This window comes from Thunnus thynnus, chromosome 23 (assembly GCF_963924715.1).
Source record: "Thunnus thynnus chromosome 23, fThuThy2.1, whole genome shotgun sequence".
Classification (NCBI taxonomy): domain Eukaryota; kingdom Metazoa; phylum Chordata; class Actinopteri; order Scombriformes; family Scombridae; genus Thunnus; species Thunnus thynnus.
In genome coordinates this window covers 9,203,924-9,231,620 of record NC_089539.1, presented here as the reverse complement: position 1 = coordinate 9,231,620, position 27,697 = coordinate 9,203,924, and the positions used below count along the sequence as shown (strand labels likewise).

Sequence of the window (27,697 nt, the reverse complement as noted above, 5' to 3'; positions counted from 1 at the left end):
AACGTGGGCGCAAATATGATTAAGATTCCTGCAGATTCCTTCTTGTTTATCATTTTCATGCTTTCCATGTGAAATCACACTGACTGATAATATCTAGAAAATTCTGCCCTGAACTGCAGGCTTACTGGAATGGATCATATGGGTGGTAGTCACATTTTCCGTCACCACCCTGAACAAAACTAAATTAAAGTCACTCATTCAGTCACTCATTCAGCTATAAGTCCACAAGGAAAAGTAATTAAAACATATATGATGGACAGATGGCTGGCATGATGGATTAGCACTCACAGAGACCATCAAATCACTGAAAATGAAAAGATTTAGAGCTGCACCAGAGACAGTATAATCACTGTATGCGGGTCAGGATTACAGTGTATGCTAAATATTGAAAATGAGGTATTAGTACATTTATTTGGAGTGTCACAGTGTCTACTTACTAGCTTTTTCCTGAGCTTTAGCCTCATCAGTGGATGGAGTTTGTTGTTTGTTTGAAAACTCAATAATAAGATAATAAGTGAGAACTGAATTGATTTTTTTTGGGAAAACTACTATTTCCAAAGTTAAGACTGAACTTTCACTTTAATTTATAGGGTTTCTTCTAAGGCATACCCCCCTTATGTGATAATCAATTTTGAAATTGATCTATAATGTAAGATTATGGTCACGGTTATGGTAAAATTAGATAACTCAAGCATTCCTGGTCTATTCAGCACCTATTTTATCTTGATGTAACCCACACAGGTGGCCTGGCAGATATAATCATGATACAACTTGCATCCTGCCTGTTATCCAGCTAAATAACATCATTTCCTGCGACAAGTGACATCATTTCCTGTAGTGACTAAACATCAAAACCTAAGACAAAACCTCCTGCTGACCCAAGAATACCCGTTTACTTGCTCTATGTGTGTTTGTGTGTTTCCTGTTTAGATCTGCCTTGCTCACGTAGTCAACTGTCCTTGAGACTTGGAATTTCAAAAATGTCTTTATCCTGCCACCTCTTTTGTGTAACATTTCTAATAGCAGTATGGACACACACATACACACTCGTAGTAGCTCTCTATTTGTCTGCCCCCCACAGATGCAAACACACACACGCACACAGTTCTCCAACTGACCCAGATCATTGCAACAATGGCAAGTCCATGTCTGCTGCCATGCCAACCCTCCCCCCGACCTCTGACCTGTGTTTTTTAGCAGGGGCACCCTGGTTCTTCTGAGGAGAACAGCAGTGGATTTAAAAAGGGGGCACCCACACACCCCTACACAGTCTCAACTGCCTCATCTTCTGACCCAGTAAATCACCTTCTGTGCGTGTGTGTATTGCGTGACTGTGCCGTTAGGACCGTTAAATGTGATTGGGAACAACAACTCTCGACTGGGTTACACCAGCTTTTAGTAAATCTATTTGTAAGTTTGTGTGTTAAGCTTTTTCCTAATTTCTTAGTGCCTACTAGTTAACAAGTGATTTATAAAATAAACAATGAAATTAACCTTATTTAGAAGAATAAATTAGGTTGCATCATTAAAACTTAGGAAATGACTTAGCCAGTAAAAACTAGTGCCCTCATAACAAAGTGGGAAATATCCCATTATGCTAACGACACTATTTAGTCATTTAGGCTAACGTTATTTGCATTTGTATGTAATTTAAGGTATATTTTCTTTGTTTTTGTTAAATGTAATTGAAAATCTTCTAGTTTACATCATTATTAAAGAGAATTTTGATCAAGTCAAATATGTTGACCATGTTCCATATCATCTCTTTTACTCTTCAGTCTAAATGGACATACGTATATTAGCAAGCTAATGTTAGTTTTGTTAGTTAATACAGTTAGCTACACAATGGTTCCACATGGTGGTTACTGGGTGTAAATTTTAAGTCTCGACATAAGAAGTAGTTTTTGTGGTGCAACCTGTTTTCATTTAGAGATTGGTAAATCTTCATTTAGTAAACACTTTCTTTATAACTTAGCTACATATTAACTTACAAGGAGCTGGTGCATCCTTTGATCTCTAAACAATATATCAATCACCAGTAGCCATCTTGACCAAAATCTCTCCATTTATGGTAGCTAAAACCCTTAAAAGCTCCCACAAAGATAACATATGGACAGAGTAAGAATGTTATTTATGTGTGTGTGTTTGCATGACATGAATCTGGATTACATCATATCTTGAGAATTGGGCTCAGATCTTCTCTCGACTCCTCAAGCTATGCAAGCAATGCTAGGTACAGACAAGTGTGCGTGTGTGTGTGTGTGTGTGAATCTAAGAGTGAGTACTCCTTCATGCACGTTAAAAACGAGTGTGCCTTCATTCACATCCATACATTCACATGTCAACATGTCTAATCTATTGTGAGAACATTACTTCTTTCTGCCATATACATTTCCTCTAATCCCTCCGGCAACTGATCTAGGATTAAATTACCATCAGTCAGTCTGACTTCTGATCATTCAACACATGAAGAAAAGCTGACCCTGTGTCAGTGCTACAGTCAGCTTCGGGCTAATTTAACGGAATGTGTCACCAGCTCTACAAATCATTGGTCTGTATTAAGACTGACACTGGTGGAACGCACCCACCCTCTGCACTACACGCTAATCATACTGGTGTAATACTGGTGTATGTGCATGGGAATGTGTCTGAGTGCATTTTGTATGATGTATCTTGTTGTCCAGTTGGTAATTTTTGAACCTCAGGTTGTTGAATCAGCTACGACAGTATCTATGGGTGTGTTTGTGCATACTTGTGTCTACATGTCACAGCAGCAAAAAAGAAGCCTATAGGATCACTAACGCTAAATAAAAAAAGAAAAGTAAATGCCTCAGAACAGAAAAGTAGAACGGAAATCTGTTAGGACATGGAAATTAATCTCCTGTTTCCATGGCGACATCTCTACAAACACTTGACAACCTCATAGACAAACAAAACAAAGCATGTCTTCAGTGCCAACAGATTGTACCCTGCAAATAATACCTGTGGTAGTCAGGGGCCTCGCAGCAACATTAACAAAGCACTACAAGGTTTATGCCATTGTCTCTGGCATCATTATCCCACAAGAGGGGGACATGCAGCCTAAATACACCTCAAACAATAGGTACATATGTGACCCTGTGGCTAACACGGAACACTATGGTAGCCTGATTCATCACATGTGATGAATGCGTCCCTGTCAAGGCCACCAAGTAAGCTATGAGCTCTAAAGGTAGAAGGCACAAGCAAGAGGCAAACAACCTGTGAAATGTGAGAGGGTTTACATTGTAGGCTAGTGTTAGGGCCAAGAAACACGGTACTCTCTTTAACAAGTTATGAAACACAGGTGGCTGCTGAAATATGATGCTGGATGCCTTGGATCCAGCACCTGATGCTACAGCATTCAGCTTCAGATACATGGCAGCAAAGCTAGACATAAATGAGGGGAGACAAGTGAAGGAAAGTGGATAAAAACAGGGATCAATATCTTTTGTGAAAGCACTGCGTACCAGTTAGCATATTAGCTTTGAAAGGCTATGAGCTAGCACATAGTGTCTCACATATCCACAAGGCTTGAATTGATTGGTTTTATTTAGGGGAACAAGGCTAATTAACTGGTATATCAACTTTATCAGGACAAATTTACCAAAATCTAACACAAAATGATTACCATTGATCTCAATGCAGGTAAGAATGACAGTAACTGTCCTAGCAATGCCAGGTTAATTCACAGAGATGTCACATATAATATTGCCATTTTCATTACTGTAGACCACTGACTAGCACGTTTTACAATTAATTCAGGCAGTAAATCCCACATGGAGCTGACAGACCTACAATTTTAAGCTCCATTTAATTATATGATTATACACAACCAGATAACCAACTATAGCATGTACACGTTCAGACGGCCAGTGTTATCTTATTTCCTGTCTTGTTTAATGTCATCAGAACAATGCCTGCAGGCTCTGGAAGTTTGCTGGAAAATAACACCAGCAATTGACTGCAATGTAAGCCCTTCTAATATAATATTACAACTGAAGTGGATATATGAGCTTGGTTTTGAAATAATTGCTGTCTCTTTTCTGAGATTGGACTCAGTAAAGAGGCAAGAAAACCGTCGTGGGAACGTCTCGAAAACTAATTTAAACGCTATGATTAAGGTTAGATTCATTACCATCATGAAAGTAACCTTTGGGTCCATATATAGACAATTAGGCTGTCCACAAGAAAGGGGTTGGACAACATCCAACTCCTAAACTCAGAGACAAAAATGAACTTTTCTGATAAACTGATGAACTTTTGACCACTGAAGCTGAAGCTGCTTTGCCTCTTTCAGAAAAAGTATACCATTAGTCAGTGCTGACGCCAAAAGCAGAGGAGTGAACCTGTGTCAGAGTTAACGTCACTACCAAAACCTGCACTGTGAAGATAATCCCCCAAATCAGCAGTCAAGGTTGAGTGCCTTGGTAGCCTCAAAGAAAATCACTTTTCGCACATTTCACTCCCACAGTATAAATCCTGAACTTGCTAACCCTCAACACTGGCTGTGTGTTGAAAAAAACAACTCAAAAAAGTTTAATGCAGGAGGACAGCAGCGGCCGGTTGGTTGATTAAGTTCCTTACCTTGTTGTAGTAATGGAGCTGGACAGAGTGCCACTGGCCGTCACTGACCCCACCTGGGAGGAAGGGAGACACAGTGGTCTTCGTCTCACCTGGATGACAAGGGAAGAAGAGAAGAAAGAAGAGGAGGGATGTGAGGTCGGACATCGGGATGGTAGGAAGAGGCAAAGGAATAAAAAGAGGAAGGATGAAGCAGTAGAAGAGAGGAAGTGAAGAGGGGAAGGAGAAGACAAAGCAGGGGAAAAGATGAGGTCGATGGAGGTGAATGGACAGTGAGAGAAAAGAGGAAGAGAGAAAACAAGAAAGTGATTTATGAGCATAATGTGATTTAAATGGTTAAGTACAGCTGCTGTTTACATTTGCGGCATAGTTTCAAATGCCAATTGTTCAGGCAATAACATCTTGACATTATTGATTTAGAGACAGACTATGTAACTTTTTCTGAACAGCGGCTTCTGAGGGTGAGTGGAAGCAGGAAACAACGAACATGTTTCCTGATGAGGTACTAATGTTTATTTATGGTTTTATTTTGGGAAAAAAACATTGAAATGTTTAGCTGTGACATTAAATATGGTTTAAAATGTAGGTAGGGCAAGTTCTTTAACAACTGAATGAGAGGAGGAATACTTACAGGACCTTTTACTCCACACACACACACACACACACACACACACACATCATGATCATAAATCAACTGTTGGGAAAGCCCGCGTTAGCCTGCAGTATCATTGGCTCTCAGTGAGAAGACTGTGGAGCACAATGGCACCAGATTTACTGAGGGTTTACTCTGTTTGTCAAAGGCAGGAGCAGCCTAGGCAAGAATCCACTGCTCTGCTAATCAGCAAACAGCAACACTGACAAGAAATGTGTGTTAATTTGTATGCGAGTGTGTGTGAGAGTTAATAAGTGATGTGTGTTTTTAAGCTGTGTGCACATTAGAGACAGAAAAAGGGCGTAAGAAGGTGATTGTGTGTTTTAATTCACCTGTGTATTTACTATATGTGCCTGCATAAAAGAAGACAAGCGGTGAAAGAGAAACAGCACAAACAAATCAAAGACTTTCTTCCCGCTCCTCTCATTAACCATGAGTCATGATTGTGAGTATTTAATTTGATGATTCACGCACTCAACATTCAGTCATATTTCAGGTTTGAAGTAGGGCACAAGAACTTGGCTTTGCTCCCAAACGGGCTTCACCCAGCATAATCATATTGAACTGGATTCCTCCCTGCATGGTACCATGGGAAAGTAGACAGCAGTCACCAGTCCAATTGTTATGTGTTTGATCTGTGATCCAACAGTTACCCGTTTTAACAATGACTGTGGGTGTGTGCTGTACGTGTGTGAGTGTGTGCATATCTAGCTAGAACTGCCCCGAGTCGTACCTCATTTTGTCAGTCGAATCATTGAATTTCTGGCGCTAACTTCTGGTTTAGCCCTCCACTAACCTGAATAGGGTTAAAATAATTCAATCGTGTGGCTCTTCTAGACTTTCCAAACGTTATTGGACCGAATGGATCAAATTCTGATTGAAGTCTGTGAAACGAGTCATTTCGCGGGGGTTGTGAGGCTCAAAAAAATGTATCTGCTGATTTACAGATGTCTCTTTCACAATGTAAGTCTATGGGAAAATGCCTTTTTTTGCCGGTATGCGTCACGTGACAGACACGGAAGTCGCAATTACACAGTTTGGCCACTATGTCAAATTGACTTCAAAGCCAGGCCCTGTTCCTAGGGGCTTGGGCAGCTCTCTTTCTGAGGAAGCAGCTGCTTTCGAAGTGTCAAACACACCCATACTTCTTACCTTCACACACACACACACAATAGTGCAAACTGTGGTACATTTGGATACATGCATGTACTAACAAAAACACACCCTTGTCAAAAGAAAGTGCATGTTGATAAAACTATTTAGCAGGCTCTTTGTGAAAGTCACTTTAGATAAAGAGCACTTTCACACTAGTGTTAATCTACTTAAAATGGAGCTGATATTGACATGAATTACTTTAGTGGTCACCACACAAACACTGGTATTTACGCAAACAAAGCATGACGCCTCACCTCCAGAAAAGGTGAGTTGAATCTGCTCGTCTATGATCTCCAGAGCGATGAAGTCGTGTTTCTCGTTGAATCTGCCGTTGTAGAGAAGCAGAGCGTTCCTTTCTCTGGTAGCAAACCTGCAGAAAAAGACAGGCTTTTAAAAGTTTGTTAAAGATTAGTATTTTGTGTTTTGATGGTTGGAATAAGTGGAGGTGATGTGACAAATGTCCTAGGACCCAGGACAGCTAATTTTAAGGGACAATGGTGAAATTTAAAATTGGACATGGTCATTTGTCTCACAGAGGCAGTTGAGTGAATTCCAACTGTTTTTCTCTGCTTTAGCTTATGTTTCCTGTCACATTTCTCAGCACCTATCCAACTCAAACAAACCAGGACTGAGCGGTTGAAGGCCGTGCAGATAGCTTTATGATGAAAGGACCGAGAAGCTCTTGAGGAAAAGTCATGGAAAGGAGAGGCAGGATGTGTATAAAGCCGGTGGGCCACACAGAGGAAACAGTTCCCCTGCCTTTAGACGATGCAAGAATGCGTCCATGATAGAGGGAGAAAGACCTGGTTAATGAGCCAGTGCGTACTCATGTATGTGCGTTCTACGAGAGTACAAAGTTGACATGTGTGGCTGTTTGTGTGTGTGTCAGGAGTGTAAGGTGAGGGCAGAGGAGTCAGCCGACAGATGCCAGTGAGGCCAGCAGGGCAGGAAATCAGGACGGCTGTAGCCAAACACTGATAAGGGAAACTCATCACAAAGCCTTTCCTGTTTTCACCGCACTGCAAACCTTTCTCACCGTCATGGTGCATATCGCCTCGCATCATATCGCTCAAACTCATCTCACCTATGACTGGTAAGCACACAAGCCACAAAAGTTCCTTTTCTACATAATATTTGTCACAAACTTGCTGAGCTACGGTTGTTTTCCTGAAGCAGTTTTTAGAGTGTGAGAACTTAAACACATCTCACAAAGTTGTACATTCAGGTGGAGTGTGTGTCTTCTTTACCCTTACTCTTATATATACTGTATATGTGTGTGTGTATGTGTGTGTGTGCACATGCTTATCGAAAGGAGGGAACTGAGACACAATGGAAAAGTATCTTCATGTCTCAGCATGCCCCAGTTGACACACTTTAGCTGACTGAACTCAACTGTGTTTATTTGTGCAGCTCCTCACACTCCCTAAATTACAGTTTACTACACACACTGATACAAGTATCACAGACATGTAGTGCTGTTGTTGCCTACAGTGAAAAGGTGCGTGGTGCAGCAATCCCAGGTGGGAGAGTGAAAAAAATGTGAAATTTTATCCAGAGAGTGCGATTTTATAAATCCACAATTTGGTACATCTTTAGAACACTCCTCTAAAGTAAACATGTCACATGAATTTGGTGGTAGATGCCACACACTTTGCATAAGTAATACATTTTTTTAACAAATACACAGTATTTAAAGACTTTGGAGACTGTTGTTTTTTTTCTTTACCATTTATAAAACCAAAAACACAAAACAGAACAAAAGTGTTAGGAACGTAAGCTGCAAATGTTAGCATGTCTGGCTAACTAGCTTACTATCTACAGTAGTAAACAAGCATTACTTCCAATGCCAACATGCACATCACTAGGTTGTGTTTGGGTTACAGGTTATGCAAAAAAAAAAAAAAGGGCGAAGCTCCAACTAAACTAGCATCCAGTCAGCCTTCACATCTACACTTTGTTGAAGCTGGTAAGCTAAACCAAAGTGTTCCATATCATACTTATAAAACTAGGACTAACTAGCTTAGCCTACTTAGCCTAGTTTATTTCCATGTCTTCATTACGTTACCAAAGTTTGCAAGCTATAGCTTATAGAATCTGCCACTGACAGTTGTCAGTACAGCCTGAAAACTGACAGTCGATGGCTATATGAGGAACTTGCTTTTGTCTACCTGTGTCTGAAATCAAGGACATATTGTTTCAAAATGTAGCCTATAGACAATTTCAACTGGTAAATCTGCTCTCTATTTGAGTTTAATAGGCATAGCGACAGTAACTAACAACTTTTATCTTGAACTGAATTTCATCCACATACAGTCATAGAGGAAGTGGTAATTACCTAGTGGTAATTAGTAAAGAAAGAAGTAGGGAAGAAATGATCATAGGGAGGAAAGAAAGTACTCACGTGAAGGAGACAGTGAAGTGGAACCTTTGCCGCAGGCCTCTGAAGGTGATGAAGGACTGTCCAGGGAAGCTGCGGGTGGTCATCTCACAGTAGGGCTTCTCGTACTCCCCTGGTGGACACTGGCACATGAAACCGCCAGCGAGCCTGTTGACACACTCGCCGCCATTCTTACACACACCAGGTACACACCGGCCTGATGATGCATTCAGCTCACAGTGATCACCTACAAGAAAGAAAAGAGAAATTTGGTTTTACACATGTTCTATTTGTACTATACAGTTGTTTTATTCATCTATTCATTTCTTTTTCACTGATTGGTCCAGGTCCAGGTCTTTTACTAATGCCTTTTTAAAACCCTGTCAGTATATTATAACTGTGTTCATAACAAAATGAATGATGAATTACCTGTCGTTATATCATCTCATCAATCTACTATCATCATTTTATCTTTTCTGTGAAGCATGTTGTCTAGCGTTGATACAGACTTCATATTTGAATGGAATCCAGTTATTTTAGCAAAACACCTTTGATTATCAGTCATGCACATGCATACAACCAACTTTTCCTATTGAGTCTGCAGGTTGAACACAGCGTCCTGACTAGGCAAAACATTACGGGCCAGATTTACTAAGAAAATGGTGTTGTGCAAATGTTCGCTGAGGTTTTATTGAGTTTGTGGTCGCAATCTGTATGTATTCTGCATCTGATTTACTAAGACAGCAGATTAGAGAATCAGCTAGTGTTGATATGGAGCCATACACAATTTAATGTCTTAACAAAAGAAAGAACATTTTAGTTGATTGTGTGCTTAGATCCCCTCTATAACATCAGTTCAAGTAAAGCTCCATCTAAACATTAGCAAAAATGACAAAGCCCTCTTTATAGGCCTTTTCTGAGAAGCTCAGGTCTTAGCCACAAGCTAATATGGCCATATTTGGAGAGACAAAAGAGGATGGGAGATAAAGAGGGGTTAGAGGGGAAGAGAGGGACAGACAAAGGCAAAGACTTAATGGAGAGTTAGAAAGACAGAAAGACAAAGCTGTATGAACAGCTTAGTGGTTAAGGTGATGTCAAGGAAGATACCTCCAACATTCCTCTATTTAATCCAGGCCATGGCTGAACTCGTGGTGATACTTTTAGACCATATAAAGATCAGATAATAACCGACCGTTTAAGTTCTTTTAAGGATCACTCCGGCTCCAATACTGCATTCCTAAAATGATTTTAGATTGAATGTTGGATTTGCTTTTTAGTTCAACCATGTTCTCTCAACCTGCCTTTTCCACACCCACTTCAGTTAGTTTTGGCAGTTGGTTTTGTATAGGCCTGCCCCAGGAACTTTAAAATACAGGATATACTGTACTCGTACAAAGGTCAGAGCTCAGGGCTCAAAGCTCGTACAGTGCGTTGGTTTTTGTTTCTGAATATTCTCAAGAACCATGAATATTAGGCAAATTAGACTGATACCAGATTAAAAAGGTCTGAGACGACACTGTTATGTGACTGCCGTGCTTGAGCTGATTTTGGAAAGATGTTCAGAGGACAGAAGGAAAAATCAGATCGTCTATGCCTGGCCAATTATCTACAGGAGTATGAAAAATCAATCCAATGACTGACCAGTAATGTCCGTTCCCATAAGTTTGTCCTCTGGCGTTCAACATGGACCCACCATCTTGGCTCTAAACCAATCTATCTGTTGTTTTCCCTGGCTTTCTTTTGGGAGTTGGTCTAGGCATCAACTAAGCCAACCAGGAGTCTTTAGATTGGCTCATTATCTTCAAGGTCTTCTATCCGTGCAGCTATTTGCAAGATGGACTGGGTGTCGCCAAAAGCCCGTCGTCCACTCCCTGACTTAGAGGTTGCACGTTAATATCAAATTCATTATATCATATAATCTGATTCGCTTTCCTTACAGCAGTGGGTCTCGGCTTGGGAAATTCCTCCTAAATTACCATGAAACTCTTTGTCCAGAGTCAACAAGTTGAGCCCAGTTTCCTGGCTCTCCTTGTAGAAATTCCTCCACTAATTCACCAGCCGCCCTTCTTTCTGACTCTAATATTATTTGTGATAGGTGCCTCAGTGTCCCCTTGCAGTGCTATGCATCAACTTGCTGTCCAGACAAGATCTCTCCACCCAGGACACACACGGACGCCCCAACACCACAGCCTGGAACCAGGTAATGGCCCTTCTCTCCTCAGCATAATCCTTTTTTCCGAGGGGGAATTATAAGGATCTGTTTCCCTGTAATGTAGGAAACCCAAGAGGATGCTGTCATCAGCCCCATTATGGCCCCTGATGGGCCCTGACTATCTGGAGTTGAACTGTGACCTTCAAAGAGGGGACACAGAGATGGAGGTAAGTAAAATATGATGGGTGAGTGGAGAAGATGGACATGGGGAGCAGGAGAGGAAGGCGAGAGTAGGCCAGTGAGTGACAAAGGTAGGTATAATCAGGTAATTACATCAGATAAGATAAAGGAAGAGAAGGAGAGGAAAGGTTGCGTGTTGGGAGAGACAGAGGGAGAGGAGGGGTGAAGGCTGTCAGAGGCCCTCTAGGCTCTATTAGGGAGAGACAGAGAAGCAGAGACAGTCAGACAGGTATCAGATGTACGAGGGGGAAGTATGAGAGGAAGATCACTGACACTGGGAAATATTTCGGAAAGCGATTACAATGGGAATGATGAAAGCTTCCGAGGCTTCGCGTAGCTAATCTATCATCTGAATGCTGTGCAGAATGACTGTAACTTACAGTTTCCAGGCAGAGATTATGGTTCTTTGTGCTTTTCTCTCAATCAGAACAAAAGCTAAGGTTAAAGATACTCTGTGGAGTAGTCATGTAATCAAACAATTATTATGTTTACATTGACTGTTCCTCGACAAAACAATTTGTATCCTAAAAATGTGATAAATGTATTACCTTCCTCATAAAATATGAGCAAAAATGATTTTGGATATCTTTTAAAGTTTTGTTTACATTTGTGTTTGCTAGCTAGGTGTCTTCTCTATGTGCTATATGACAATGACTGTCAATCAGTGCAATGACATGAAACCCTCAGCAGGAATGTGTCAAAGACGCTAAATAGCTCCGTAGAAATGAGCAAAACTGTAGAATCAAGTGATAATTATCTGTGGGTTCTTCACTATGAGAGATCACTATCATGTTGTACATATTCAAATGATCCATTATTAATATAAAATATTGATTGAAGCAGTTTTAAGTTTTAGTCTTTGATTTGGTGAGTCCAAAAAAGGTGTCTCCACTTTGTCTTACTTATTTATGAGAATAAGTACTATGACAATTTGTTTATTTACAATAATCTTGGATCCCAAAAACCTATTATCTATATTTTTCTAATTATAGAGGGACAACATTTTTAAGCAATAGACAGTACTATTTATTACCGCCGAGTAGCACAGGAACTATGTGGATTACAAATGGCAAAACTGTCATGATTGGTTATAGTTGAGAGTTATAACTGCCACTTTGTGTAGCCTTATTATGGTGCACATTTCACAAGGTTAAAGACTGACCGCAAAAAAAAGCTTTTTATGTTAACATTTTGATTCATGGCTTGAGTGATACTCGAGACAGATCTGGTTTGGCCAGTACAGTCAGCATTCCACACACTTTTGCTGTATACAGCTGCTATATGCGTAAGTGTGTGTGTATGTGTGTGTGTGCAGCTGCCTATACACTATTACACAGTGTATTTTTCTCTGTGCACTGTGGTCGACCTCAAGATTCAACAATAGGTTTTAAAACCTGTCTGTGCGGTTTGGTTGTTTTGTACAACTCAATTAAGCTATTGTCAGAAACAATATGAGCGCTCTCACATACTTATAATAGACTTTCAAAGCTTGCATCAATACACAAAGACTAATGTATGTTATATATTCAGCACAATATAGTGTAATTAATTTTTTTTGACATGTAGCCAACTCACCTGTGAAGTCTTCCAGGCACTCGCAGGTGTACCCTCCCTCTCGGCTGCGGCACCTCCCGTTGTTCTTGCATGGTCCCGAGTAACAGAGATCAATCTCTGTCTCGCAGTAGTCTCCAGTAAAACCGACCGGACAGCGGCAACGCAGCCCGTTGATGGGGTGGATGGGCCGAAACAGAACCGTTTCAGAGGCGATAAAGGGAGGGGAGCTGTCGAACTTCAGCACTGACACACACTTCATGTAGTTCTCACAGGGCTCCCGCAGACAGATGTTGTCGTCAAATGGCAAAACCTAAACAGGAGAAGATTTAAAAGGAGAATTTCAGTCCGACTGCTTTCTGATTTTTATTATTTTGTATGAATGTGCAGACTGTGTGTTACCTCCTGAGATGATATCAGCCTGAGCAGAGTCCTGTTGAGGTAGATCTGCTCCTGCAGCTCCTCAGATGGAAAGAACGTCCCTTTGCCCGGGGCGCCACCGGGCTGCATTGCTGAAAAGGTTACGTTTAGGATGGAGCCTTGCACGTCTGTGTCGTTTTGGATGTTGAACACGAACACCGCTTCCCGCTTGGTGGAGAGCACAGCGGCAACGCCTTCCAAGAAGAGGCTGAGCAGGGGAGAGAGGAAGCGCTCTTGGGACATGTTCTCCAAGCGCACCGTGATGCTGTTGGTCAGCATGTCATCGGTGATGATGGTGACACGCAGTGTGCACAGCGCCACAATGCGATGGATACCATCTATAAAAAAACAGAGAGTAGACATTTGATTGTTTATTTACACATTGGCACCTCTAAATGTCAGTAAAGGGTAACAAAGGAACAGGTTGGGAGAGAAAAAAATGAAGAAATCACACCCAGGTTGAGTGGCAAAGAGACAAACAATTTATGATTCATACAAACGTGCTAAGACAAATTTGCTGATTAAGATAAAGGCCCCAGGAGTTGCGTCTAGAAGCTGATGTCCTTAGGCATGTGGCCAAGTTTACTTCAAGTGAGTGCTTTCTGTGATATAATGCATGTCAACAAAGCAGGAAGGTCACAACAACACACACTTGAAAGCCAAAAGTGGTTCTAAGGTTTCCAAAGAGGTAAAAACAAAAAAGCAGCAAACCTCTTTATGCAAACAATAAATTGTAGGCCTGAACTATGATACAGCAGTGAGAACTGTCTTCCTGTGAAGGTGTGCATATATTTCTTTCACCTATTTCCTGACTAACATCATGTTACACAAACACGTGTAGAGATTTGAGCGATGTCTCCCGCCAAATTGCTCCCTCTTTACATCTCTAGACACCCGCCTCAGTCTCCTGTACTCTTGTTGTCTTTCTCCTGTGCTATTTCCTCTCTGGATCACCTTCTTTTATTATATATCTATTATTATCTAAATTCAACTGAAAAGACTTTGCTTTCAGTGTCTCACAGTGGTCTAAATACTGCTTCAGGAAGATATCCGTCATGCAGTTTATACAGAAACTGAATATATAGTATGTTCTATATGTTTTCTTTCTTGTTGTATCTCTTCTGTAGCTTAACAGCTTGACTTGTTTACTGTGTAACACTTTTGCTACTAGATTGAATTAAGTGGTTGCCAGTCGGTGTAGATTCAGTCTGATTCGATCCCTGGCTGGGAGTAATTGGATCAGTCTAGGATTTCTGCCCCTGGGGAAATCTGGGTCTGGTCTCATACCTACTTCTGGCACAACTGTAATTCCTGGTGCCTATGGAGGGAAACAGAAGGCTATAGGTTGCAGAGGGCACGGGCTGGCTGAAATACAGCTAACAACAGGTGGTGAGGCCAGATGAAATTTGTAGGGGGGATAATACTGTTGAAGTGGCACGGGGAGATGGGTCGGATTGCACAGCTTTGCCGTACCATACTGAGGACTTGAGTGTGTGGTGTATCTGTGCGTTCGGGGGTGAAAGAGTCATGGTGAGGTTCGGCCACAGGCGCCCTGTCACTCTCAGACATAAAGGAGGTCATTTCTCAGGACCTCAAACTCTCCTCAGACACGCAGATGCACAGTCAATCAGAGCAGAGTGCGGACAGGACGGCTCATCGGGCTAGCCTCAAGCTAACTGCTAACCAGAGTGGAGGTCAACAACAACCGTACTAGCACAAATAACTCACAATGGGAAGTGACACGAGGGTCAGTTAGTTTAGCGCGTCCGAGCTACCGCTGGTTCATGGCTGTAACGGGCATAAATCACGGAGCGTGGGTGGTAGCGGAGTGACAAAAAGCACACTCGCAAATGCAGACACCTACTGTATACACACATGAACAAGTCACTCTGCAGGACAGTGACATTAAGCAGCAGCTGTGGATTACTGGGCTGCTGTAATGTGCTGGAATGGAGGTGCTCATTCAACACAGCGCTAACAGACAGTCAAACTATCTGTTGGCTACTGTGTGTTTATTTGTCTGCAGAGCTCCACACCTGTCTCTCTCTCTCTCTCTCTCTCTCTCTCTGAGTCTGTGTCAGGGGGATATGGTGTTATACCACATGCTGCCAGATATCCATCAGCTCAACGTTTACACACACACACACACAGAAATGAATGTACTCAATGACAGGTTAGATACAATTTTTTACACACATACACGCAATGCCAAGTCCAAACATTACACCAGTTGTAAAAAGTCACATCAAATGACTGTGTAACCAAGTAGGTACTGACACAATCTGTTACCACTGGGCCCTCTGCAGCACACACACACACATACTTCCCCCTTTCATCCACATTCATTCATTCCCATGCCAATCCTCACACCCAAACACACAAACTACATACTGAAAGCAATGCTCTGTGTGTGTGGCTTTTTCAGTCTGACTGACACGGGACTTCATCACCCATTCTACCACGCACAGACTATTTCACGACTAAGTAAACTGTAGCGGATTAAGGGAAGGACCTGCACCGCTGGGACTCGGATTGACGCAGGACGGAGGGGGAAACACCGGTGTGAAAAATCAAGTAGAGCAATGACACCATAGAGAGCTGTAAGGAGCTGGATCCATAAACGACCGTGACGGAAAAGCTCACAGGCTCACGGAAAGATGTGAGGCAGAATTTATGAGGCAGAAAAAGACAAGGACGGTGCTGAGAACGTCCGATTGGAATTGCATTGGCTATGCAATCATGCGGCGCCAATTATAAGCTAAGCAGTGTGACATGTCATCTTTTAAATACCGCCAGAGGAAGGCAATACCTCCTTTCATTTTGTTTGTAATGCATCTGTGTATGCGAAGGTAAAGGAAGTCAGAAAGAAAACACAAGTCTCACAAAAAGACTTTCTGACCGACCCCAAACAATGTAAGCATTATTCAGTTAATTCATTAATGCTTGGGACACTACTACAAGATAGTTGTTTGTTTCTTTTCTCTTTCCAGGGGCATCCCAACCCACTCTATTTATAGAGCCCACCAGCTGCTAGCATGGGATCACACACACATGCAGAGGATGGGCTGAACCATGGAAAGGGTGTATCACAGGCAGACGCCATGGAAAAAAATATATGCGTAAGCATGCCGCCTAACACACACACACACACGCATAACATAGGTGTCCACCAGCAGACGCGCACAAACAGTCACACACATGCGGGTTTAACAGGACTTATTACTACTGAGAGTTTTTTAATAGATGACACTCCAAGTAAAAACAAGAGCTGATTACACGGTAGCTTTGACATTCAAAGCTGCCGTGTAATCTCCTCACTTTTGAAGTATCATGTGCAAATCATTTATTAACTTGACTTCTGTTAAAACTTGGATAAATCTGCATTGTTGTTTTAACACATTTACAAGGACTCACTGGACAGCCCCAATAAAGATCACTGACATGTTTATGCCACATTATGATCTGATTATTGCACTTTTACAGCCTAACAGCATTGATAAATGTATCTAAGTGAATCCATTTGCATGATTGAACACATTAAGTGAAGTCAGTTGGTTTAGTGAGTGTTGTATACAGTATTTGAATTTGTAGTTGGATTAATTATTGACAAAGGAGATACTGTATATCAACAGGCCACGTAGTTGGAGGCCTGCAGTGTTGGTGGTGAGAGCTACAGAGGTGATAAGAGCTGTTAATAAGCTGTGAAGTAAGCCGCACCAATGACACGCTAGTGTTTGTGTATGAGGGCAAATGACCCCACACACACATGCGTAGACATACAAAAAGCTAATAAATTTGTCTTTTAACTGTCAATGTGCTTCCCTAACCACATAGTTCTCTCACACTCACAGAGGTCTCTGTTTGTGGTTTGAGCTCATCCTAACAAACCCAAATTGTGGACACACACATTCCTACCAGCTGTCACTGTGAGTGACAAGCACACACAGCTCCAAACGACACACTGCATGTGCGTCCATGTTAACGTCTATGAGGTTTGGTGCTGATTAAACGCAGTCAAAAAGTTTATGGAGAATTTTCTTCTTTAAGAAGTAACTTCCCTTCATAATTCTTCACAAATCAAGGCAACCAAGAGTAATATTTGACTCTATTACCATACATATCTGAGATCCTTTTTGTGTTGGTTTGCTCATGTGATACAGCAATACATTTAACTTCAACTCTGGTGGCCACCGCCTCCCAAAACCCAGCTGTGTAAAACCACCAGCGGTGTTTAGTCAGTTAGCGAGAGGGATGGTCAGTAAAACAACAGAAAACAAACAAGACATTTGTAGCACCGACAGGTTCCAGAGAGGTGACAAGCCCACCAGAGAGGCACACTTCACCCCTTTTCACAAGCAGAGAGAGAACATTTCCACTTCTCACTGCTTTCTTTTTTATCAAATCATCATATTTTCATTCTTTTCCAGTTTTTTACGGTTAAAGTCATCCACAAAAGTGTCGCTTATGTGAAAACCCCCGACATGGAACCCTTCCTTCCTTCATTAGCATACAGCCATGCTAAGCTTATAAAGTTATTCGCATCCTGTTGACATTTATCACGACTAAAGAGAACGGTTATTGAGAGCTTGAAATGTTACAACCAAAGGGGAGGCATGCTGTTATAAAAGCAGGAAGCCGTTGTAAAAAAAGAAAAAAAAATTCATTGCCATTTTTTTTTCACCCCACAAAACTTTTTACTGCACTGTTAAAGTTTTACAGTGGAACGGCCAATGAAAACTCCTGTCAAGTCAAGTCAAACTTTATTTATATAGCGCATTTCATACACAGGGCAACACAATGGGCTTTGCATTAAGTGACAATACAATCGCAACATAATCGAGAATCAGTGCAGATCCATCAGCTGATTTTTGGAGGACGGTGAATAGACCATTACAGCAGTCTAGTCTACTTGTTATAACTGCATGGATTAATTCTAATTTTGATAGAAAGCCCTTTAGTTTCGAAATGTTTTTTAGTTGGTAGAAGGCAGATCTTGTGAGATGATTGATATCTTCAGAGAACTGAGATCATCTGCAGTTTTCTGTCTCTGAGCCTTTGCGCCAAAGATGAGTATTTCTGTTTTGTCAGGTACTTTTAAATCTCTCAGAGCAACAGATGAACTCTCTCCCCCTCCCCCCCCTCTCTCTCCCCCTCCCTCTCTCTCTGACTCTCTCTCCCTGAGGTTTCAAATATTTGAATCCATACAAAGCCTGCAACCTGAGTGGCTCCCAGCCAATCGCTGAGCAGAAACTCAAATGTCAGCCCCTCCTTATTGGACACACCTAAACACCTCTGGCCTATCAGGAAAGGCAAACAAACACTCTTTGAACGGTACAATCTGGCAGCATTTCTCCTTCTCTTTCCATTCTTTTCTTCTCTCTTTCCAATAGCCATTAAAACATCTCAGTGATTGAAAACGCTGCCCAAAACAATAACTTTCCACTGCTTGGAACTGGGGTTCAATAAAACACATTCTTCATCATCTTTTTGCTTGTCCTCTCATCTCTTTTATGTCCATATCCCATTAGAACTTTTTAACTTTTCATCAAAGGAATAATTGCCCCTGACAGTAACTCGCAACCGTTCTGTTCGGACTCCAGCGAGTTGTCAAACCTCATCTCCTTTTTCTTCCTTTCTGTCTCTCTCATGGTAACCAGTGCCAACATCGGATCACATATCAGCAGCCCGCAGACACACTGACAGACATCCTGTATGCTGAAACAGAGGGAAATCACCCCGTACATACATATACACACAAACACAAAAAAAATCACACTGATGATTTGAAGTCAATCAAAGCTAGCTCTGCAGAAATAAAAGATGAACAGGAAAAAAAGAGTTTCATGAGAGCAGGAAATGAGGGAGAGATGTCTGAGGGAGAGCTGGAGAGCAGATTGTAATAGAGAATGGTTGAGGAGTGACTCTCAGCAAAGGTATCCTTCTTGGTGCCAAGCTAAAACAACTAACTAAATAAAAATCATCAGCTTTTGCACAGAAATGACGCAAAATAGAGTAAAAACTGTAAGGTTAAAGCATAGATGAGGTGACCTATTTTCCTCATTATCCTTCCCTTAAAAATTGGCAAGCAAAACTAACACTCAAGGCAGCCTGAACTGATTTCCTGGCTGCTTTCCGTTTATGGCAGGTGGTGCCATCACACCTACTTACACGCTGTCACATGGGTCACATTTACTTAAAGAGATTTTCCGAAAGTGTGCTCCATTTCCCATCTTTATACAGATCATTATGTCAAGTCTACAGAGACACGCAAAGAGCACAGAATCTTTTGAGACAGTGTGATGCAGCCAGGAGGATGGTATAACGGCAAGCTGTTTGCCCCTCATTCTGAACACTTCTGCCTTTAGATGACTTCTTTTGTTTCAGATATACTGAACCCTTAAGCATCATCAATGCTCTATAAAGCATGAAACGACTACTCTAGATAATAGATAATCTAGCATTATTGTCTTCTTCAAACCATTGTAGATTATTTGTCAACGATATGCCTGAATGGATTGCTGAAGCAAAACTTGAATCTGTCACTGAAATTAAAGGATAGGTTCACAATTTTTCAATTCTGTCTTAAAACAAAAGTCATGTCCCAGTATGGACATAGAAACAGGTTGCTGTAATCATTCTTCCTGTTCATACTAGGCATCGATCAGGAGGTTCAACAGGTTAGAAGATCCCTTTCAAATGCACTTTCAATCCAAAATCCACAAAATCATTTAAACGTTTATCTTAAGCTTATATGAGAATTCTCTCATCCAAATTAGTCAAATTGATATCTTCTATCTTTTTGGAATAAAATTCTCTCTTTGTGTTCCCCTGTTGAGCTGCAGTGCAAGGAACTTTGTATTATTTTTATTTTTTGCACAGAACAAGAACTGTACCGTATTACTTACTGGGAATACATTTGGAAGGGGTCTTATGGAAGCATTCTGTATAACACTGTTTCACATATTCTCATCATCTGTTATGTGTTGGGAGCTTTAACACATGACCCAGTGGTGATTTTAAATGCAAACCTGTGCTAACCAAGGGTAGATAATCAACCACAGGAATGCAAGGGGGCAGCAGGTTAACAGATATAGAGAGAAAGAGAGATTTATGGATTCCAAAAAATCTATAACAGCAGACTCCTGCTGTGTTTTATTTCATGCCAGCTAAAAGCAACATTTTTCACATCAAACAGGAACAATTCATGTACAGTATTAATATGATTTCTAGAGCGATAACATAGCTATAATATAATCACAGCTATAAACACATCACTATCACTGTAAGCTTAGAACTGACAGAGCCACGATTCTATTACACAACTTGAACTCAACACTGGAGAGCTTCTATCTGCTGTCACTCATCTGCTGATGCGTGTGCATCCACTCCTATCTGGAAGCACTCAGCGAAAGCCCCTCTCATCTCCTTCCACGAGCTGTCGGCTGTATTTTACTCTCAGGTATGCCCGTCTGCCTGTCCGATCAAAGTGACGGACAGATGCGAGGACGGAAGGGCTTAAGCTTTGAACACTCACATGGACACAAGCAGATAAAGTTGACGGGCGCGTGGGCTGCTGGGCAGTCGGAGAGGGGTGAAGTCTTGGAGAAGGGAGGCAGGGGCGGATGAGGAGACGGCGAGAGGAAGGGATAGGATGGGAATGATTTACTGTGCGTTATTTCATATGCAGTATGATGGGGGGGAATGAAAACAGCAATAAAGAACTGCAGGGGCGAGTGTGTTTGAGAAAGTGTGTGTTTCACTTCTGTCTTGTAATGCAAGAGGCTGATTTACTGTAGTGGCAAATTGTGCAAATTGTGAGCGCATGTGTGACTATATATCATCACGCCTACACACATTCACGCGCGCACACAGCTGTTGCAGTCTAATTTCTCCACAACACCTGCAGCTCTTCAGGGAGGCCAAACAAGCCAAAAACAACCCCTCCTTCTTCTTCTTCATCTTCTCTTCATCCTCCTCTCTCTGTACTATAGTGACCACACTAGCGGGATTAGCTCTCTCTTGCTCGTTCTCTCTTCCAGCGTTCATAGTGGGAAATTGGCAGCAGAGGCACACAAAAGACTCCTTTCACCCCTCAGGAGTGAGTAGTGAGAAGAGGAGGGGAGCAGCGTGGGTGAGGTCTGGGTGATGGGTGTGCGGTGGGGTTGTCAGAGGGATAACATCCTGACTAAAGCCTGAGAACAGGTGGGATTACACACAGATGCGCTGAATGAACGAGGATCAGTGACTGAACCAATCAAACAGCCTGTAGAACAGGTGGAGCAGCAGCACGGTGAAGAGATTGAGTCCACTGGGTGACTTAAAAAAAAACCTCAAATGAAGTTATTTTTTAATGTTTCAACCAGAGACATTTGTGTAAAACAAAATGCTACACAATTCACTTGCATCTGACATCAAAAAACAGCTCTCCTTGAATTTTGTGAGTCTTGTTTATGGGTAAACCAAACAGTTCTTCATCTATTCCTGTGATGTTTTGTGCTAATTTCCAGTTATGCCTTTCAAAAATGCAATAAGCTTTTTCATGAAACTGGTATTAAATCAAGCCACTGACAGTGATTCTTTTTCACTCAGGCATCAACATGAACTGATTCACCGGACTAGATGAACAACCATTTGCATAATCTTTCCTTTCGCGTCAAATTTCTCATCATTCACAGAAATAAGTTTTTAAGTAGATGAGAAATAAAGCATGCAGTTGCCAAAACTTTCTTCATTTGGTAAGATCCTAAAGTCTTCATAAAGTTTGGAAGTTTGGAAGAGGAATCATGTCACCATAGAGGTTTGAAGTAATGACATCATGACATGGACAGCATTATCATTAAATAAGCATTTTAGATGAATCCCTTTGTTATGATTAGCCCTTGCTGGACTGAACTCCATCTTGGATTCTGCCATAATTGCCCTGTGTTAAAAAAAAAAGGTTTATGCTCGACACACTGTCCCCGGCGAAAGGGTGTGACGCAAGGGTGACGTCATTGCGTCACTGCGTCACTGCGTCGTTCATGTATCTGTTCCATCATAACAACACATGGCTGAAAACACCCTCGTAGTCATGTATCTGCTGTGATGCAACAATTTGAAACCTTTCGCTTGGCATGCGACGGAGTTCAGAAGCCTGCCCCCGCTGTATCAACGTCTCCTCCACCTTCACCTTTAAGCTGAATGGACTTTCACAAGCCCTCTGCAAGTGCCCTTAGTGGCCGTACTTAAGCAGAGCACTCAGGGGCATCGAGTGCCAGGCCAAGAACTGACCCGGCTAGAATATCTATGTCCCATTTAGAATCCCTGGGAGAGCGAGGTGAAAAGAATAGAAGCACTGTTCCTGCCCAGACAATACTAAACGAACCCGGATGAAGAGGCCAGACAATGCAAAACGAACCCAAATGAGCGGCTGGCTTGTTTGACTGCCTGAGGGCTGACTGGTATTAGTGCACTTGTTAGCTCATCGCCTGTGAGACGATTGCCAAAGAAGGTAATTAATCACAGAGATACTTGGAGGGCCTTCATCAGTGAGCTGCAGATGTGAGATATAAAACAGAGGTAGAGGGGAGAAAAGGCATCGGGGCTTGTTGTTGTGACATGGATTCTGATGACGGAATCAGCACCTGGTACTGAATATCACATTCTGCTGTTAACAAGCTTAAGAAGACGCCCTCAGGGGCAGTGAAAAGTAGGAAGACAGGGAGAGCAGCAGGGAAACGTTGTGGGAAACTGGATGAACCCATCCAACCTGTGTGAATCAATGAGAAATAAATTCTTTGTCCACAAATTAAGGCGAGTGTCACGCGATACTTACTTTGCTCGGCTCACACAAACTCAATTATAACATTTCAGAGCATAACACCAGTTGTGCCGCACAATGTCAGGCCTCAACACGAGAAAGCACAGGGCTAGCAGCACACTATCGAGCTCCCTTAAATGTGCAGGCAATCAAAGGCACTATCATGTCTCTCTCATTGCAGTGCTGCTTTCATAATTGATTTTAAAACGCTGTTAAATCCACTTAGCTGTTCCACACAAGCACTCAGGGATCTCAGTCTTTCAGCTCTCTCTCTCCCTCCGTCCCCGTGTGTCTGTCCGCCGACAAATCAGGTTAAAGCCCTCCACTTCCTCTTGTTAAAGGTTCAAAGGTCACAGCTTCCAGGTGTCATCTGGCTCTGTTCTCACCAGATGATGTGATGGCAAAAAAAAAATAAAGAAGCCCTCTAGGCTAAAGATGTATAGGCCAAGTTTTACCTCACGCTGTCTGAAGTTAAATTATCGAGACAGAAAAATCATCCAGGAGGTGCTTCTTCTGTCTCGGTCTGACACCTGAGAGACAGTTTAATTGAGGACTTATAATTTAACCGTCACTTTTAATTAATCATTCAGCGTCTCTCGGTGATCTAGTGGTAAAGGTATTATCCTTTTTTCCGCCAAACATCTGCAACAGATATCATCATGTGATGTCTTTGCTGTCTGTCATTTCATAACTATAGGTATCTTTTTTCTTTTTTTTCTCCATAAATTAAGGTCGACTTCAAGTCTCTTCAACTTGAAATAAGGGCAGGGCAGGTTGGGGAAAGGATCAAACGGACAAAAGGTATGAGTGAGGGAGGAGTTCACCAGACACGTTTGAAGACAAGGACAAAGTAGGTGGGAGATGAAATGCTGACACGGAGGAAGAGAGAGCACAAAACAAAACAAGACTAAGTCAAAAACTAGTATATGGCTGGACTGTGTATGGTCAATGTGCGAATTCTTGGATATTAAATGTTCACCTGCAACTTTCTGTAGTGGTTCCAGTAATAGAATACTTCATGCCGATTCATTTTGAAAGAGCAACGGCCAATGGGGAAACTCCAACACTGGGCCGGCTGACCAATGGTGTAACTTCATCACTCAGTCAGTGACAGACATTCAGGGTTTTAAGGCTGGTCTATGTCCAGTCCAGCCAAAAAAAGACCAAAAGATCAATTGAGCCAAAGAAACCGAATCAAAACAAGACACACAAATGCACATTACTCCAGCACAAGTCCACACCTGCAGACTACTGTTCATCACCTCAAGCAGGTAGCCATTAACCTCTGACATCATGTAAAAGCTATAATAAACATCTCCATGACCTGTCAGAGTTAGGAGATGAAAAGGAACACAAAGCAACACATGAAATCATGATGAGAAGAAACAGTAGCTGCGTATCACAACTATTCAGGATTTTTAGACAAATGCACATGAATACAAACACCCAAACATGAGATGGAATCTAATAAGCTTTTTTTCCCCTTTCCAGTGGAAGCAATGTAGACACGCTGTGTGCAAGCTCCATCGGGTGATCCTACAATTTCGTTAAAAGTAGACAAAACATATGTGATCCATTTCACATTTCAACGGCATCAGAGTTTATATAATCAGGTTAAAGCCTAAGTGGAACAGATTTGAAGAAACATGCCTTCTGCTACCGGAGCCAAAGGCTGAGGCTTTATTCCTTTGTCTGATGGGGCCGAAGCCGGGCGTTCACAAGAAGATGACAGATTCACACCTGATCTGCTCACCAAAGCCCTGCACTCCCAAAAAAATGACATCTGTGGAATCTAATAATAAAACATTGTTTGTTTAGGCTGATTGTGATTTTTCTTTTTTCTTTTTTTTTGGCAGTATACTGAGCGAACTGTAAAATGCCAATCAAAGGTAAAATAATTACTGTTATGTCAATCACTTTGTCTGTCTTGATGTGAGCATTATAAACTAAATCCTTGATTAACTCTGATATCATACCACATTCCATCACTCAATTTTGCATAATTTGTACTTCCATGTGAATATACCCTATACTCATATCATCCAGTGTTTTTACTCTGCCTACCATTTATTTATTTATACACTGTAAATTCCAGATCTGTAGAAGTGTATAGTTACTTTTATCTGTGGTACAGATAACATGAGTTATTCTACATGTGTTATTCTGCACAAAAGACAAATAAAGTTGAACTTGATATTTGATGATGATGATTGATACATCACAGCCGATCATGATTTACAGATAGATGTGATTAATTTATAATGATGAATAATAATAATATTACAGGGCTAGAAATAGCCACAGCCATGCATAATGGTTGTATGTAATTACAGCTGAAATTGCGCTGATTCCTTTGCATTTCTTGTTATTGAAAGACTGGTGGAGCAGGCAGCACTATTGATATGCAATCATTTATGGCTAACTTTGGGAGTGGAAATTGTGCTCATCTAGTTCACCTTGTTCCACAATGATTAAAACTTATAAAACGAGCCCATGTACATGCATTAATTTATAAATCTGACGAAAAGAATGCATATGCTAATTTTTCTATGCATCTGACTTCTGTCCACTGATGTATTACTATAGTGAGAGGAGGTACTTTCCGTGTATGCGCGTATGTGTGTGTGTGTGTGTGTGTGTGTGTGTGTGTTTGTGTGTGTGGTCGGCTGATTAGTATTAGCAGTATTAGATCTTTTAAAAGTCTGTACTGAAGAGATCACAGAAAGGTGAAGAGTCAAATGGTTCTTTCTCTGTTGCGCAGGAGGGAATCACTCAACTATAACCAAGAATGCTCACTCACACACACACACACACACACACACACACACACACACTATCTAAAGCCAGCCCAGCCAAATCAACAGTTTGTCACGCTCTGCTGCTCCATGCACACACACAATATCCTCACACACAAACACACGTGTTCTGCCCGTACAGCTAAATATACTGTATATGTACACACGCTCATAATGCATTTAAGCACACAAACCGTATCTGAACGTATGCACACAGCGCTCCTCCCAGCCTGCATTAACTCCCTCTCTCTAGCATCGATCCCATATGATAAGCCAACAGTGGACAAATAGTTGGTTTGGCGGGGGAGCGCACTGATCAAAAGCCTCCTCACAGGTCGACCTGCCCTGCTCTCTTAAGAGCTACCCAGCCATGAATGGCCTAATAGGACCCAAGTATCCATTACACTGACACTAGATCCTGTCTTTCTCTCTGCCTCTGTTGCTAGTTGCCCCCTTCCCTCACTCATCCTGCATGGCTCTTTTTCACAAGTTAGTATTTTTCTGTTTCAGCTCACATTTTATCTGTGGTAAAATGTTAAGATTTTAATGCCAAAGTAGTTTATGAAAGCTACGAATTGAATTTAAATGCTTACAAAGATAAAAACAAACATAAAATGGTAAAAGTAATATTTCAAACATCAATTGAATTTGACAGTTTATCTTTTTCTTGTCTTCTCTCATTCCTGACTTTCTGTTTCTCTCTCCAGCCTTTCTTTTCTCCGTCTCATTCCAACTCTCTCTCTCTACTTTTCTCAGTCTTTCTCTCTGAGGAGGTGTCGGATTACAGTTATTGTTGGTGCTGGTTACTGATAAATAGGGTGCCTAGTTACCAGACGACGCACGATTGGTTCTTTTCAACAAAGCAGGGTAAAAAATGGAGAGGGGGTGAAGGGGGGTTGGAAAGGGGTCGCCCAGGGAAACCATGAGACTTGTGTCAATTTAAATAGAGACTCGGGCAAATTGTTGAGACATTTGTGTGTGTGGGTGTGTGTGTGTGTGTGTTCAAGTGTGGCAATGTGTTGTTTTCGTGGTCGCCGCAAGGACAAAGCTCGGGAGACACTGACCCCTCCGACACCCCTGAATACCCCACCGACGCCTGCTGAATGCCCGCTGAATACCCGCTGAATACCCCCACCCTGCCTCCACCCCTGCTGGCAGTAATGTGGCATTTTGCCAAACTCCACCCCCTAAGAAAGACATGGGCCGCCCACATACAGGGACAGTTATAATAGTCTCATGCTGAAGACTCTTAAGCTGTTCTGCTTTATGTTGTCTTCTAAACAGTTTTCGTTTTCCATTTGCAGTTTAGAACTTAAACTTAAAAACTTAAATAAATAACATGAAACCAACTGTAAGAAATGCGTACATGTGTACTATAATTTAAGCAAGATACTGACAACACTCAAATATTTTTCAGCAAATGTTAAATATTAATGTGACAATATTTAGGAAAGTATTACTGGTGTAAATAAACTGTTAATACATTGACTGAATGCTCTCTTTTATTTCATGTTAGAACTTAATTTCCTTGATTCACTTATGTTATGGCAGCACTATTATAATTCATTCATATATTTTCATTCACTTTGATGCCAGAGCACTGAAACTACATACATCTCTATCAGTTTTATATCTTGCACTTAATAAAAGTGGACGTGATGAAATTTGGGTCAAACTGGTGAAAGATAATAAATATCAGAGAGAAAAATGTAAATGTAGAGTCTGTTCGTTCATCTTTTTCTGTTTTCTTTTGTTATTTCACCTCAATACAAATTGCATATGACAAATCTTATTTGTTTTTTTTTTCTTGTGCCGTGATGAGAACTACACATATTAGCATTAGAAGGAATAAATAGGGGTCTTAAAAGTAATTTCCTATTAAGGGAATTACTGGGCTTATTAAATGGAAAGAAATTCTTTGATCATTTTTTTCTAGAGTATTAAAAGGTTCACA

The 27,697-nt window shown here is 41.4% G+C and overlaps 1 protein-coding gene and 1 long non-coding RNA gene across 5 annotated transcripts in view; one reads left to right on the top strand and one right to left on the bottom strand.

Moving 5' to 3' along the window:
• The window catches only part of celsr1a (cadherin EGF LAG seven-pass G-type receptor 1a), a 95,245-nt gene that overhangs the window by 42,582 nt on the left and 24,966 nt on the right, over positions 1-27,697 (bottom strand). For all 4 annotated transcript variants that reach the window (XM_067582377.1, XM_067582378.1, XM_067582380.1 and 1 more), the window contains exons 2-6: positions 13,132-13,487; positions 12,754-13,042; positions 8,811-9,033; positions 6,664-6,779; positions 4,606-4,694 (exon numbers count right to left, since the gene is read on the bottom strand). In XM_067582377.1, the coding sequence (XP_067438478.1) occupies positions 4,606-4,694; positions 6,664-6,779; positions 8,811-9,033; positions 12,754-13,042; positions 13,132-13,487 (1,073 nt within the window). The remainder of the gene's footprint in view (positions 1-4,605; positions 4,695-6,663; positions 6,780-8,810; positions 9,034-12,753; positions 13,043-13,131; positions 13,488-27,697) is intronic.
• LOC137176227 (uncharacterized) lies at positions 10,784-25,477 on the top strand. Its single transcript, XR_010925829.1, has 4 exons — positions 10,784-10,986; positions 11,063-11,165; positions 16,140-16,268; positions 23,680-25,477. It is a non-coding gene; the product is annotated as an uncharacterized lncRNA (long non-coding RNA).